Genomic DNA, 16,074 nt, shown 5'->3' with positions numbered 1-16,074 from the left:
AGAAAAAAAAATATTTATATATATATATATGTACATAAATAAATATAAAAATTATGAATTTAGATGTATTTATAAAAAAAAATTGTTTATATCTTAAACTAATATTAATATATATAATTTTTTAGATGATATATAATAAAGAAATATATATATATATATTATATTATATATAAATATATACTGTGAAATAATATGGTGCTGGTTTATTTTATATATATATATATATTTATATAAATTTATAAATTTATCATAAATTTCTCTTTAATTAAGTTTTAAATGATGTTTTAAAAAATTAATTTAGAAAAAGAAATTTTAAGATTTAAAAAATAGGATGGTCACTCTCATTTATAAATAAATAAATAAATAAATATTTCAAAATATAATTTATTTTACAAATTGATTATTTGAAAACATATATATATATTTCCTTGTTCAGATGCATTTTTATTTGGGAAGAACGAGTAAAGAGAGAAAGAAGATTCCAGATTCTTTCCGTAGGTTTATACCAAAGGTGGAGGAATCGCTGGATACCTCTGACCTTCAAAGTCCATCATCTCTCTTTCCTTGATTCATCTCATCAATTGCTTTTCTTCGCTCTAAAAACCCTCTTTCAATTTCGACGCCCATCTTCAAAAATACCCATCTTTCAATCTTTCTATATTCGATCGAGTTCGACTAGTATTTCAAATTTCTGGGTTAGACTTAGATCTCATCCCCTTCTTCTTTTCAAGCACAGTCGCGGCGGAAAAATCTCTGATCATTCATGAATCTGTCAATAGATTGATTACTTATTACCCATCCTTCTGTTCTGCTGCCCTGTTGATGTATCTTGTCGTTTCTAAAGAAAAGAATCGGCTTGTGAACGTATCTGTTCTCAGGCCATTGTTTCTATTCATCGAACAAAAGGGTTTCTCATATTGCATTCCTCGAGATAGATGGGATAAGGAGTTTTTCAAACTTCAGGGTGGATAATTTGGTGAAAAAATTCCTTGATTTGAACATTTGTTAGAAAAAGAAGAAGAAGAAGAGGTGTTATTTAAGATGGATTCTTCACAAGAATCAACTTTATCAAAGAATGTGGCTGATTTAGTCGATGGATCTTCAGTTCACAGAAAGATCTCATATATTGATCATCTGCCTATATATGTTAAAGAACTCATTGCTGGAGGTGTTGCTGGTGCAATTGCCAAGACAGCTGTTGCTCCTTTGGAACGAACTAAAATACTCTTGCAGGTTTTTTCTCTTTCTCTCTAATTAGATGAATATGAATCTTGGTTTGAAATGACTACCATTCTAAATAGGGTAATATGATAGGACCATTCAGATTTGAAATATCCAATAATTTTTTGAACCAGTCTTGAGATTAAGTTTAGTTCTCAAACATAATCTCATCCGGTTAGGTTTCAGAATCCATAATTTCAAATTATGCCTGTTGTAAAGCAACGATACATGTCCCTTTGCAACTCTTCTTTTGATTGTTTGTGATGATTGTGTATTTGGAACATTTTTGGGTGGAACTAATCATTCATTTTGATTAATGAGAAGTAAATAATTTTTCACACTAGGAATTTTTTTAAAGAATTAATATGTTGGCATGGTTGTTTGCTTGCCAAGTAAGAGCATTTAATTTTGGAAATGATCTCATTCTGCTTACTGAGCATGGGGAGATTCATTTTACTTGTTGAACTTATATAAATGTTACAAATTACCTCATGCAGGTTATCTAGTTAACTAACCAACTAGGGTAGCTCAAGTGGAAAGAGTATAGTATGGTCTTAGGTTCGATTCCCACTAAAACACACTAAATTGAAGTGGGGTTATCCTAACTTCCTAAAATTCAAACAAAAAAAAGAAGGTTATTTTATTTGGATTAACTCTGTTCAATTTTAAACTGGTGACAAAACATGCTCCTAAAAGTTAAAAGAAACCTGACTAATCCTAATCCTAACTTAAGGGTTTATTTGCCATTTGTATATTGTTTTCCATTTAATCCTCATCTGAAACAATAATAAATCCTTGTACCTGGGCCTGTTTGACATTTTACAGACAAGAACCGAAGGATTTCAATCATTGGGTGTATATCAATCGATGAAGAAGATAGTGAAGCATGAAGGAGTTATGGGATTCTACAAGTCAGTTCCAGAAATTACATCTTTTGTCTTATTTTTTTTTTTGGTTTTAGTTTCTGACATACAATACTATTCTCAGAGGCAATGGTGCTAGCGTACTTCGAATTGTCCCATACGCAGCATTGCATTTCATGGCGTATGAGCAATATCGTATTTGGATTTTGAATACATACTCTGCCTTAGGGACAGGACCAGTTGTTGACCTTTTGGCTGGTTCAGCGGCTGGTGGAACTGCTGTTCTATGTACATACCCCTTGGACTTGGCTCGCACGAAACTAGCTTACCAGGTAAATTAACTATGTTATATTTCTATTTCTGGAATGTACCAGATAACAAAAGAGGTGCAGGGGGGGTTAAGATCATTTATACTGTACCGATCAAAAGCAGATTGATGATGAAAACTAAAGGCTTGTTTGATGTAGGGTTATCTGAAAAAGAAAGCCTTAATTGTTGTAAAAAAGGGGTTATTTGGATAAAATGGACCAAATGTTCTTATTATTTAATATTTTAAAATGTAAGTTATAATGGAATTTAGGATGGTTTGATATTTTCGTCTAGCTGATGCTGAAACTATTAGTGTTCATTTAATGCAAAACTATCTTTGATGTGGACGCTTATATAATAATTCCATTCTAGCAATTAATTACACTAGGTTGGGTCACCCTCAAGACTAAGAAACTGAGGTCTCATCTTCGATTCCAATAAGAACACCTTGATTTAAATAGTCAAATAACTAAAACATTCATATTATTTAATAATTTAAAATGTTATAAAGAAAAAGTAATGGTATTTAGTATTTTAAATGATGATATATCTGTTTCAAACTTCTAAAATATTTTCTTACTTTTATATAACTTATTCATTTAATTGTGTAGGTTGTTGATAGGAGAAGCAGCTTCTGCAGTGGTTCCAGTCGTCCTGTTCATCATCAGCCAGCATATAGCGGAATTAAAAATGTTTTAAAAACTGTCTACAATGAAAAGGGTGTTCGCGGACTATACAGGGGTGTAGGTAATGGTTCGCATTTAATCAACATAATAAAATATAGGCTTCTTGCTTTATTATCGAGAAAAGGACATCCCTTTTTTTTATATTAAAATTAGCAATTATAAACGTTTCTGAAACACATAAACATGAAATTATTACTTATAGTTACATCCACAAAACTAGTTTATAATAGTTTTGAAGGATCAGTAGTCAATACCCCCATTATTTTTGCTTCTTTGCTCCAGATTCTACTTTGAACAATAGCGCATTTGCTTTTGTTGTGTTCTTATGATGTCAATTCTTGGTCAGGACCGACTATGATTGGTATTCTTCCTTACGCTGGTTTGAAGTTTTACATATATGAGGAATTGAAGACTCGGGTTCCTGAGGAGCATCGGAGTTCCATTATTATGCGTCTTTCGTGTGGAGCTCTTGCTGGTCTTCTTGGACAGACATTCACATATCCTCTAGATGTTGTCAGGAGGCAGATGCAGGTTTGAATAGTATTAATAATGAAAAGAATTTACACATGCTCAGTTAAAAGTAAAAATATACATCATAAATTTCATCCGTGAAACAAGTCTAATCAGCTAAATTGTTAACGAATATATGATATGATTATTAGGTCTATCATTGACGAGTATGTACTTTAGTTGTGATTTTCAAGTGTAAATTGTTGATGTTTGTTTGCAGGTAGAAGGTCCAATGCAGCAGATGAAATATAGGAGCACAATCAACGCCCTCTCTACTGTTGTTCGTAATCAAGGCTGGACACAATTGTTTGCTGGCCTAACCATCAATTATCTCAAGGTAACCCTATTATGAAAACAACATTTTTGTTGGATTTTACAGATGTGATCTTTGGTTATTTTCAAATAACTTCAGTTCGTTATTGGTTTTCTAGAATAAACTTTGGATTATTTAAAAAATCTTTATTGGTGATAATTTTGAGAAAATGAATTTTTTTGGTAAAAATACTTAAAAGGGTATTAATTTATAATGATAAAATAATTTCTTTTTTGGAAGATATTTTAGCATTTTAGTTAATGAATTTAGTAATGTGATTGATGAGAGAATGAATGATATAATGTTTGATTAACTCATTAGGGTAGCTTATTCGAAAATATCTTGCATAAAAGACTAAATGTCACGAGTTCAATTCTCACCGATACCTCCCTTAGTTAAGCGAGTCCTAAAATTCTAATTAGAGTTTATTTTGATCAATGATTTGAAGGAATTAAATGTTAGATTTATGATCAAATTAGATACTAGGTTAGTTGAAACTAATCGTAGGCCTGATTTGATTTGAAGGAATTAAATGTTAGATTTATGATATATATTAGATAGTAGGTAGTTGAAATATTCATAGGCCTTGTTGGATTTGGGGTTATTTTCAAATAACTTTGTTTGAATGATGTGATTGGTGAGTAATTTGTTGACTGGATAATTGATTATTTGAAATTAATTCCAAATGACCATATCAAATGTGATTTTATCCTGATTCACACTTGAAATATAAATTTAGTTAAAAAAACTTGTGTTCAAATGAATTCAATCTAAGAGCTTCATATTCTTTGGATGAAGATAATTGACTCATTCATCATTGATTATTCTTCTTGTTCTTAGAGAATCTTTTTTATGTGGGTAATGAACTTTGCTGTTAACAATATTTTCTTCTCAAAATGCGACAGATTGTTCCGTCCGTTGCAATAGGTTTTACAGTTTACGACCTATCGAAGATATGGCTAGGCATACCACCTCGACAATCTCAACCGAAAGCAGTTTCTTCATAGGTTACATGAATCAATCTAACTGCCAAGTTAAATCTAACAAAAATATCATGCATGTTGATAGATCCAAAGATATACAACAATATAAGCACTCAATTCTCATCAATTTTCACATCAATATAGGATTGAAAGACATATTACAGTATTTCTTTTTTTACCATTTTGTATTGCAATACAAGAAACACCATTGCTAATTTGTTACCAATTTCCCCCCTGTTTTACTTAAAACATTATATTTGATATTTTTGTCATAAATCATGATTAACAAGTTTATTACAGTACTCATTAAATTCTTTTAATTTTAAAATTTTATAACTTTAGGATTTTATTGTACACGGAGTCTAATTCAAAGTTTATTATATTATGTTTTTACGAGTTTATAAATTGAAATATACAAACTCGATTAGTAATTATTATACATAGTTTTAAATGTCATTTTTCTAAACTAATTATATATAAAAAATATTATTTTTTATAAAGTTAAATTTTAAGATTTAAGATAAAGTCCTATCTTACAAGTTATTGTAACACTTTTAATTTTGACTTTCTTAATTATCATTATTGTGGTTAAATATTAAAAACAATAGTACCACAATAAAAAAGAATTTGATAACAATTATTTTATAAAATTTTCACATATTTCATTATCAATCATACGAAATACAATTGACATCACTTCCACTACTTATTTTAAGTTATAGTGATAATAATTCTAGCAAAATATTACATAATAGCTTAAAATTAATATGTTAGTTATGAACAGAAAAAATATACCTATATATCAGATAAACAAAAGTTTCATAAAATCTGTGGATTATAATCAAGAAATAATTTGTGTAACAAATAAAACAACAAAAATAAGATAATATTCTAAATCATAATTATAAAATGAAAAACAAAAATTGAGATTGTAATTATGACAAAATAAAACATCCTCCACAATTGATCATAATCCAAACTTTCAAATAACAATAAATAGAGGTTGTAATTTGATTTCATTCAAGGAAGAGTGCAACACAACCATGAGAATTAAACATGCAATGTAGAAAAGTTTCTTGCACAAACCTTTAGCTTACATCCCAAACTCATAAAGTCTGTACACACAAATTAAGAAACCTTGACCAGACCCAGATCCAAAACCAAAACCAAAAACCTAATCCATTTAACCCATATGTTACTTAGTACCCAACTCTTTGCCTAGAACCGCCATCATATCTTCCAGCAGCAGCAGCATTGTTTGTTCCTGGACAATCTCTAGCCCAATGACCAGTTTGATGACATTTGAAACATTCTCCAGATCCACCACCAGAAACCCTACTATTGTTGTTATTATTATTATTATTAGCAAACCCGCCGCCATAAGACTGTCCCTGACTATTCAGAAAGCTAGGGCATGTTGCCGATGAATGACCTGAACCGCCACAGCTGTTACAATTCATAGACAAACCAGAAGAAGAAGAATAAGAAGACCCGCCAAATTGACCCAAATTTTTGTTTGATGAGTAATTCGGAACACTTGGACCAGACCAAGTATTCTCAACTGTTCTATTCATAACCGGGGCACTTTCATTGAATTTAGGAGGCACTGAATTGGAAACACCCACTTTTTCTTTATCCATTAATAAATCGAGAAGAAACTTTGATTCGGATAAAAAGTCTAGCTTTTCTGCTTTCACGACTGTAGACTTCACACGCTGTTCGTCGCTATAAACTTCCTCCTTCACTTTCAGCTTGAACATGTACTTGTTAAACAGTACGTTGTGAACAATCTCAGAGAATTTTTCTTCTTCCTGTTCTTCGTATTTCAAGTAGTAGAGGTTCTTGGCGGAAATACCCATTATATCCTCGCCAGTCTCTTGAAACGAAGTTACCCATGTTAATCCTGTGTGATCTTGAATCTGGAACTGGAGAATGTATCGATAATCACACTCGTCTACTGATTGATCGCACCTTTCGCATCGCCATTTCCCATCTCCGTTGTTAGTAACCTTTTTGCTGCATTGTCTATCTCCAATCATGATCGGGCATGCTGTATAGCAGAAGTTATCGACTTTTATGAACGATATAGTCGCACTTATTGTTATCCAATCTGGCTTTTCGGATGTTCCCAGCTTCTCATCTTTAATCTGGGTTATGGTTTTCCTGACATCCATTCTTCCTGTGTTTGAAATCCCTTTGGATATCGATATCGATGGAGTGTTCTTCCCTTCCTTTTCAAACCAATCTTTTAGTTTGTGAGCTTCTGGGAAATCAGGATTAATGAACAACTGGCTTGTAGATATAGTTCCGATAGTCTTCCCACTAAAATCACTAACCCTAGCTGCTTTCACAGCAAGAATGGGCGATGCACCAGAATCACATATGTTTTGTAGTTCAAGACCTTCTGCATTGCAGAAGTTTCCCCATAAAGTCAGTTCAATACTTCTACCAGATATGTCCTTTAGTTGGAGAACTCTTTTATGAGTTTCGGTTCCATTTTTCCTCATTAGTGATGAAGAGGCACTGATAAAGCAAACCACACCAATGACATCAGTTACACTGTTGGCCTCCATATTCTCAATGTCACTTAGTGGACAGAAATGGAACTGTTGTTGTGGGATTGTATTATCCTCGTGAAAAGGTTCAACCGTTGAAGTAATGTCAAGGAAGATCTCATATTCATTTCGGAGGTGATTGAACATTTTCTGAGCAGGCTTTAAGGATGCTTTTGAAATAAGATAAACTTTACCAGTTTCGATTTGATTGTAGAATTGGTCAGCAACAGCGTTAAAGCATGTGACTTTAATTTCACCACCGTCAGAATCGAGAAGATCAAAGGCAAACACTTTACCATCTCCTCGAGGATTATTGTAGTGTCGAAGATCTCCCTTTGCGGTAACTCTGGCCTTAATTGTCCATTTACCCATAAATGGGCTTAAAGCAGCAATTGGAATAATCTTAGATGGGGCTTCATTTCTAGATATGGGCCCTCTATTTGTATACATTGGAGGTGGTTGCTGATGAGCAGCTTGAGGAGGAGCATGAGTACTAAATGATGGGCGTGGAATTGTTGCAGGAGGTTCTGGTTTAACACTCATGGGATGTGGGTTAGACACATTTCTCGAAAAGGAACTGTTATGTGAATGTAAATCTGCAGCCCTTGGTTGGTTTGGCAAAGTTCCTACCGTCACATTTGGTCTTGAGCCAATTGATGAGCTACCAGCATAAGAAGGTGGTGCATGACTTGTGTTAATACTAGACTGATCTATGCCAGACTGTACTGGTGTAGAAGATCTTGCAGCTGATGGAGAAATATTATATTGCTTTGGTTCACCTATTGGATCACACCTCTCAAGTATCACATCCAAATCAATAATAATAATGATCCTACACATGAAGAAGATGGTTAGTCATAATTATAACTTTTTCTTATCTATCCAAAAACTACCACTAGACAATTAGTTAGAAAAAAATCTCTTTTTCTATATACAGGTAGCTTCGAAAATTGATAAATCGCCACCAAATTTGAGTAAACTATACAATCATTACCTGTTTCACTTATTTTTTTTACAGAGAATTACATAAGAATGAAGTCCTTCCAGACTGTCGATCATGGTAAAATGTTTTGAACATAGTAGATACAGTAATAACAAATCATAAGTTCAAAATAGAACATTTTTTTTCAGAGAATGGAGTCTACCCAGGTTTCAGATCATGGCTATAATGTTAAATACATAGCCTTGGCAAGAGTAATTGTTGTAATAACAGATCATATCTTCAAAATATAAAACCTTTTTCTAGATACTAATATTGCCAGACTTCAGATCTTGGACATGTCATACATAAATTGACAGAATAAGTGTCCTAACATACCAAATACAGCAAGAAGTCAGTATCTGAAAATGGGTTGTGTTCACTAACTAATATTCTCAAGCATGTTAACATCAATTATCTGACAGGTTAAAAATCAAACAAAATTTCTATCCAATCTTGATAAACAAAACAATTAATCACAAATAAAAAAACAGAGATAAGAATAACTCACATCCGCCCCTGTATAACATTACAAATATACTGCTTTAATTGAACAACAGATCCTTTCTGCAGTTTCTCAGATCTAACCAAATCATTCTTCTGCGTAGCAAGCATACCCTGTTGAAGATGCTTTCCGTCTGATAAAAGAAGACGATACCTCTCCGAAGCCTGATTCTGCGTATTCACCAGCTTCAAATCAGCGATTTGAACCACCGGATTCAAATCCACCCCTTCGGTTTCTCCGCTAGACATCATCGCTATAGAACCTTCCGACAGATTAATAGCCATTTTTTCTGAATCGTAATTCGAATGGTCTAAAGTAAATAGTGATGAATTAGTAACTTGCGAAAAGGAACTGATCGGACTGAGAAAATGAAGATGTATAGGAAAGAGAGGGAAACCCTAGATTAGAAGAAGGTGAAGCGCGAATATGAAGAAATAGCGCGAAAATATATAAATTTTAGATTTTCTAAAAAGGGTAAAATGGGAAATCATTTAATGACGGATATGCCCCTCCTTGGATTTGTCGGAAACTTTTGAAGAAAGCTTTTCTTAGATGTTAAGAAATTCAATTTCTCAACTAAAATTATATTGTTTTATTTTTATAACAAAAAAAAATAATTAATATTAATGAAAAATTTATCATTTTAAGTAAATAATTCAAGGGTTTGAAGCTTATTTTATGTTGGTTATTTGTAATATGTAATTAGTTGATTATTATAAAAATTATTTAAATTTAAGTTTTGTAAAAATAAAATAAGTGTATTTTAATATTTAAATTGATATATTAAAATGATTAAACAAAATTTATGATAAAAATGTTTTTAATAAAAATCAGAAAAGCTGCAACAAAAGAAGGTCTTCTTCTTATTCAGATTTTTCAAATAATTCAATAAAATTAATTATCACTCCTTCAACCAAATTAATTATCACTCCCTCTCTCGTCCATCAAATCAATCAGTCATTAACTAAAATACTAAAATATCATATATTTTAAATTATTATTATTTATTTTATTTATTTTTATGAATACCTTTAGGTCTTTTTATCAAAAAAAATATCATCATTTTCTTAAAATCATCAATCATAATCATTATTTTCTCCCTTTAGGTTATTTAAATAACCTAAAACAAACAAGACCCAAGTGAGTGGCTTTTATAAGAAAAAATATGTAATAAAAAACTATTTAATTGACACTCTAATCATGAAATTATTAATTAAAATATTATTTATTAATTTATTATATATTTATATATTTTAAATATTTAAAAAAACATTTGTTTGAATAATATATGAATACAAAAAATAAAGAATATGAGTTATAATTATTATTATTCATTGATATTTAGGGCTTGATAAAAGTTCCTTGGCTGAATTAATGATTTATTTTGATTAATACTATTTTATTTTATGATCCAATCATTAATCACTTATTTCATGAATATATTAAAATATTAATAATTTTAATCTTTATAATATTTTAAAATATTAAATATGTACAATATTTTGTAAATCTTTTGCTTTCTAAAAGAAAAACTTACCCAACATAACAAAAAATAAAAAATAAAACTCCAAATAAAATTCTTTTACCAAATTAGATTTGCAGCTACAACTAAAACTATATTGAGTTCTAGCGCAATTTTTAGAGAAGAAGTGAAAAACCCATTATAAAAAAGTTAATTCTGTTTTTGCAATAAATATATATATATATATATATATATATATAAATATAAATATAAATATAAATATAAATATATATATATAAATAAATAAAAGTAAAAACAATTTAATCCAATTTTGTAAACTTTACACATAAGAAGATTTGGTGTCCAATTCCCTTGGTTTGGTGAAGGTAAAGAATAATGAACAATGATTTTTAGGTACAAATGTATTAAACATCCCTATGAATTTCGTTTCATTTTTTATAGTTCAACTTTTTATTTTCTGACAGATTTTTCATGAATTGTGGAAATATGTTATTGTTACCCATCTTGTCTTAATTAAAAACAATTGATCCTAAAATTTTGTACATATGTTCTTTCATGCTTAGTTAGGGTTGTTGTTGATACTTTGCCATAATAACTACTCATTTTCGTTGTTACTTAACCATGATTCACCTTCATTGTTATTTGAAGTAGTACAAGTTTTTTATTAAGTGGGATACCATTTCTCTTCTATAAGTCTTGTGGGAATACATGGTTTGGTGACATTGATAGCACTCTTATGACCAATATTTCATCAACCTACTCTTAGCACTCTTGGCACAATTAAGATTATTATCAATGTAATTATCAATTCAAGTTTGGAACAATAGTCAATTAAAAATGGTGGCTAGGAATCATTCTCGCAATCTCATTATGTTTAAAGATCACATAGATTATGATATAGGGTCAAAACTTTCTGCTAAGGAAATAGACACTCTATCCATTGAGCTACAAGCGCATTTGTGAAACTAAGTTTGAGATATCGTCATTGGTGTTACCTTTTTAAGTGCAAAAATGGAATTAGAATAAAGTTAACTCCAAGGATTATGGTTCTCCAGTCTAATCAAATTGGCCAAGATAAAAAAAAATATACTGTCGTTATACGATTTAAAAAATAACCATCTATATTGCGCGCTTGATAGGGGTTAAACCTATGAATTACTACTTAGGAAACAGACATAGCTACCTACGAATTTGTGAAACTAAGTTTTAGATACATGCACACTTTTTTTTTATGTATTTCACACGATATAGAGTAACATCATAACGAGAGTGTGAACAATTAAGATAGAGCGACCTCACGATCAACCAAAATTGATGTTGGATCATCAAGTTATCTTTAGTTGTGGAACTAAGTTTGAGATATCGTCATTTGTGTTACTTCTTCTAAGTGCAAAATAATTGATGTTGGATCATCTAAGTTATCTATAGTTGTGTAACTAAGTTTGAGATGCCGTCATTTGTGTTACTTCTTTTAACTGCAAAAAATGGAATTAAAATTGAGTTAGCTCCAAGGATTAGAGCATCTAATCTAATCAGGGGTCGAACCTAAGACTTTCTGCTTAACACTCTATCCACTGAGCTACAGGTGCATTTAATAAAAATATTTTCCACTATCGATGAGTAAGAATTTAAACAAATTGAGATCGACTATAAGTGCATTTTATAGAGCATTTTTTCACTATCAATGATTGTGAGTGTGAACAAATTAAGATAGAGTATTAAGTTACTCTAGTCTAATTTCATTAGATGAGATAAGAAATACTCTAATACATACACACGCCAAATAGAGAGAAAAAATTGAGATCAGTTAATATTCAGTGAGTTACATGCGCATTTTATGAAGCAACTTTTCACTATTGACGATTGAGAGTTTGAAGCTCTATCTACCAAGTTAAATGCGCATTTTATAGAGCAATTTTCCACTGTCCACCATGAAGAGTTTGAACAAATTGAGATAGAGTAACCTCTCATTTGAAATACAATTAGAACAGAGTCAGCTTTAGGGATTATGTTAATTCTGTTTTTGCAATTTTATATATATATATAAACAATTCAACCCAATTTGTAACTTTACACATAAAAATATTTGGTGTCTAATTCCCATGGTTTGTTGAAGGTAAAGAATAATGAACAACGATTTTTAGGTACAAATGTACTAAACACCTCAATGAATTTCGTTTCATTTTTTATAGTTCAACTTTTGATTTTCAACTGTTTTTTCATAAATTGTGAAAATACGTTATTGTTACATATCTTGTCTTAATTAAAAACAATTGAGCCTAAAATTTTGTATAATGTTCTTTCATTCTTAGTTTTATTGTTGATACTTTGCAATAAAACTACTTTCGTTATTACTTACCGTGATTCACCTTAATTGCTATTTGAAGTAGTACAAGTTTTTTTTATTTATTAAGTGGGATATCATTTCTCTTCTATAAGTCTGGCGAAAATTCTTAGTTCGAATTACAATAAGCTCCAGCACAAACATGAGACGATGAAACTGTTTTAAGGGAAATGTGTCTAACATATGCCTCGAATCAAAATCTCAATCGGTGATTTCGTTTTTCGTATATTTAATTTTATTTAATTTATTTATAACATCATATATATATATATATATATATTTTCTGTCATTCAAGACAAGATATCTAACCGATAACATTCTTAAGACCAATATTTCATTAACCTACCCTTAGCACTCATGGCACAATTAAGATTAATATCAATGTAATTATCAATTCAAGTTTGGAACAATAGTCAATTAAAAATGGTGGCCAGTAATCACTAATCTCGCAATCTCATTATGTTTCAAGATCACTTAGATAATGATGTAGAAATAGTCAAAGTAGTCTTTATAAAATTATTAATGGGGTTGTACTCTAACAACTAAAATAGAGGTTGGTTATTCATTTTTATTGACATTTTATACATATTAATATAATTTAATTATTTGAAAGAATGTAGAAATAGTCAAACTACTCTTTATAAATTATGTAATATGGATGTAGTGGTTAATTACCCACATTTATTGTATTTTTTTTTATAAATATTTATATAATTTTATTAATTAAACAACAATAAAAAAATAAAGTTTTTTCATTCCTAATCAATTTTCTCTCTAAAAACTTAATTAATATGTAAAGTTTTCCCATTTTTAGCAACCTTTATCCACAAAGAAAGGTTTGATTGGCAATATCATATTATTATTTTGAAAATCGTAATTTATTCTTTGAAAAAATGTTAGTACGTACTATTCTACACTGTCATAACTCTCTATTTGAATAAAATTATTCGAAAAATGTTTATCCCTTAACTATTGTCTTAGGGATTTTGTATACTCTTCTTATTTGTAAAGATTATGCAGGTTTAATAATAAACATTATTTATTTATTTATTTTTGGAAAAACGACTTAGCGTCATTTCATTAAAAATTACCCAAAACGGGAAAAACAACGAGTTTAAGAGATCATTCTAAACAGGCCTAAAATAATTTTGAAGTCGTAACATTCTGAATAAAAGCTAAAAAGCTAAAAACGTAAATGAATTATTTGTTTACAATGTTTTCAATTCTAGTGAATTTAAAAAACGGTAAACTCCAGTTCATGCAGATATTCCAGTTCTGCTCCGTGCTTGGAATTCCTCTCAACGTTCTCGCGAGGGCGCTGCAATCCGATACAATATCTTTCCATAATTTGTCAACGCTCCTGCGAGTTCTGCCATATACCCTTGCATTCCGTTTTTGCCAAATGTTATACACCACTGCTCCAAAACCGCACTTGAACACGCTTGTTGCAAATCTATTTCCCTTGGCTTTGAGTAGTGTTGCTTCTTTGATTTTATTCCATTCACTCGGGAAACTAATCAGCTCCAGGCTTTTATAGAATCTGTAACAAAACTCCGAAGCAATACAACAGCTCCCGAATAGGTGATCTATGGTTTCTTCATTTTCTATGCATAGAAGACAACTCGCGTCTGGGATGCTCATATACTTGCTGATACGATCACGAGTGCTGAGTCTTTCCTAGAAGGCGAGCCATAGGATGAACTGGTGTCGAGGGATAATCATAATAAATATTATTTTAACCCAACCCCAACAATGACCCGCTAGAAAGAGTCGATAAGAGATTAAAAGATCACTGGTGTAAAGTGTCATTCTAGTTCTCTAAATTTAAAAAAGAATAAACATTATTTTGTTAACAAAAAAACTCTAAACTTGTTAACTGAAACTAAAGTTGTGTAGTTTTATCGGCTATCATCATTTGTCGTCATATTCCTTTCTTATTATTCGAGTGCTTATTCTAAAATGAAAATACATTTTTGGAAAAGAAGATAATCGCTATTTTAGAGTAAAGTTTATTGTTAGGGGTGTGTACAGTTAGGAAATTAAAAATAGAAAATTTGTGGGGTGGGTTATTTTGCTCGAGAGTATTAAGAGGACTTTTTCAGTGTTGATTTAGCATTATAGTCACTTTAAAACTTAAAAATTTGTTTTATTTTATCTAATAAATAGATTTTGATGTTTATTTTAGAAATGTTCAAACTTCAAAATAAATTATATTAACAATGAATTCAATCTATTTTTTTTTATGTTCGATCATATAAGTTATCTCTAGTTGCGAATTTAAGGTTGAGATCATTGGAATCTTCTTCTAATAATGCTTTGACAATCTTGGCCACAAGCAAGCAAGCATTTTAAATAAAATTATGACTTTCTAACCAATTATATACCATAAAAAAATATTCTTCTATAATACACGTCAGACAGGGGTGGAACAAAAAAGAGACACTCTATCCACTGAGCTACTACAGGCGCATTATAAATGAAATTTACTTTATGTAAGTAAAAGAAATGGAATTAGAATAGAGTTTGTTTGAGATAAAAGAAATATAAGGTCAAAACTATGACTTTCTAACTAATTATAACAGAACAAAATAATTTTCAATAATACGCGCTAGATAGGGGTTGAGAAACTATGACTTTCTACTTAGGAAACATACACTCTATCCAATATAGTAAGTGAAAGAAATGAATTAGAATAAAGTTTGTTCGAGATAAAAGAAATATAGGGTTAAAACTCTTACTTTCTAACCAATTATACTATGAACAAAATAATATTTAATAATACGCCAAATAGGGGTCAAACCTATGACTTTCTTCTTAGGAAATAAACGCTCTATCCACTAAGCTACAGGCACATTATGAATAAAGTTTACTTCTTGTTAGTGAAAGAAATGGAATTAGAATAGAGTTGTTCGAGATAAAAATATATAGGGTTAAAACTTTGACTTTCTAACCAATTATACCATGAACAAAATTATATTTGATAATATGCGCCTGATAGGGGTCGAACCTATGACTTTCTGCTTTGATAATATGCGCCTGATATTTGAAATGAAATTAGAGTAGAGTGCGCCTGATAAGGGTTGAACCTATAACTTTCTGCTTTGATAATTTGCGCCTGATATTTGAAATGAAATTAGAGTTGAGTTAGCTCCGAGGATAATCCGCCGAGATAAAAGATATATACCAATTATACGATATAAAAAAATTCTCATATAACTTTCTGCTTTGATAAAATGAAATTAGAGTTGAGTTAGCTCCAAGGATAATCCGCCGAGATAAAAGATATATACCAATTATACGATATAAAAAAATTCTCAATAAAA

General features: G+C 30.5%; 2 protein-coding genes across 2 annotated transcripts; one reads left to right on the top strand and one right to left on the bottom strand.

The window, feature by feature from the left end:
• The first annotated feature begins 460 nt into the window (after positions 1-460).
• On the top strand, positions 461-5,147 carry LOC124925968 (mitochondrial carrier protein CoAc1). The gene is made up of 7 exons (XM_047466117.1): positions 461-1,233; positions 2,047-2,132; positions 2,209-2,416; positions 3,005-3,140; positions 3,426-3,610; positions 3,810-3,926; positions 4,808-5,147. Exons 1-7 carry the CDS (start codon positions 1,042-1,044, stop codon positions 4,907-4,909), a joined length of 1,026 nt encoding a protein of 341 aa, XP_047322073.1. The 5' UTR covers positions 461-1,041; the 3' UTR covers positions 4,910-5,147.
• Positions 5,148-5,931: 784 nt separating this feature from the next.
• Positions 5,932-9,332, bottom strand: LOC124925496 (replication protein A 70 kDa DNA-binding subunit A-like). The gene is made up of 2 exons (XM_047465509.1): positions 8,931-9,332; positions 5,932-8,272 (listed from the first exon to the last, which is right to left on the bottom strand). The coding sequence occupies exons 1-2, from the start codon at positions 9,206-9,208 to the stop codon at positions 6,085-6,087; spliced, it is 2,466 nt and encodes an 821-aa protein (XP_047321465.1). The 5' UTR covers positions 9,209-9,332; the 3' UTR covers positions 5,932-6,084.
• Between the last annotated feature and the right edge of the window lie 6,742 nt (positions 9,333-16,074).

Source organism: Impatiens glandulifera, chromosome 2 (genome assembly GCF_907164915.1).
Source record: "Impatiens glandulifera chromosome 2, dImpGla2.1, whole genome shotgun sequence".
NCBI lineage: Eukaryota > Viridiplantae > Streptophyta > Magnoliopsida > Ericales > Balsaminaceae > Impatiens > Impatiens glandulifera.
The sequence above is the reverse complement of the archived record's forward strand: the minus strand, read 5'-3'. Positions and strand labels throughout refer to the sequence as shown.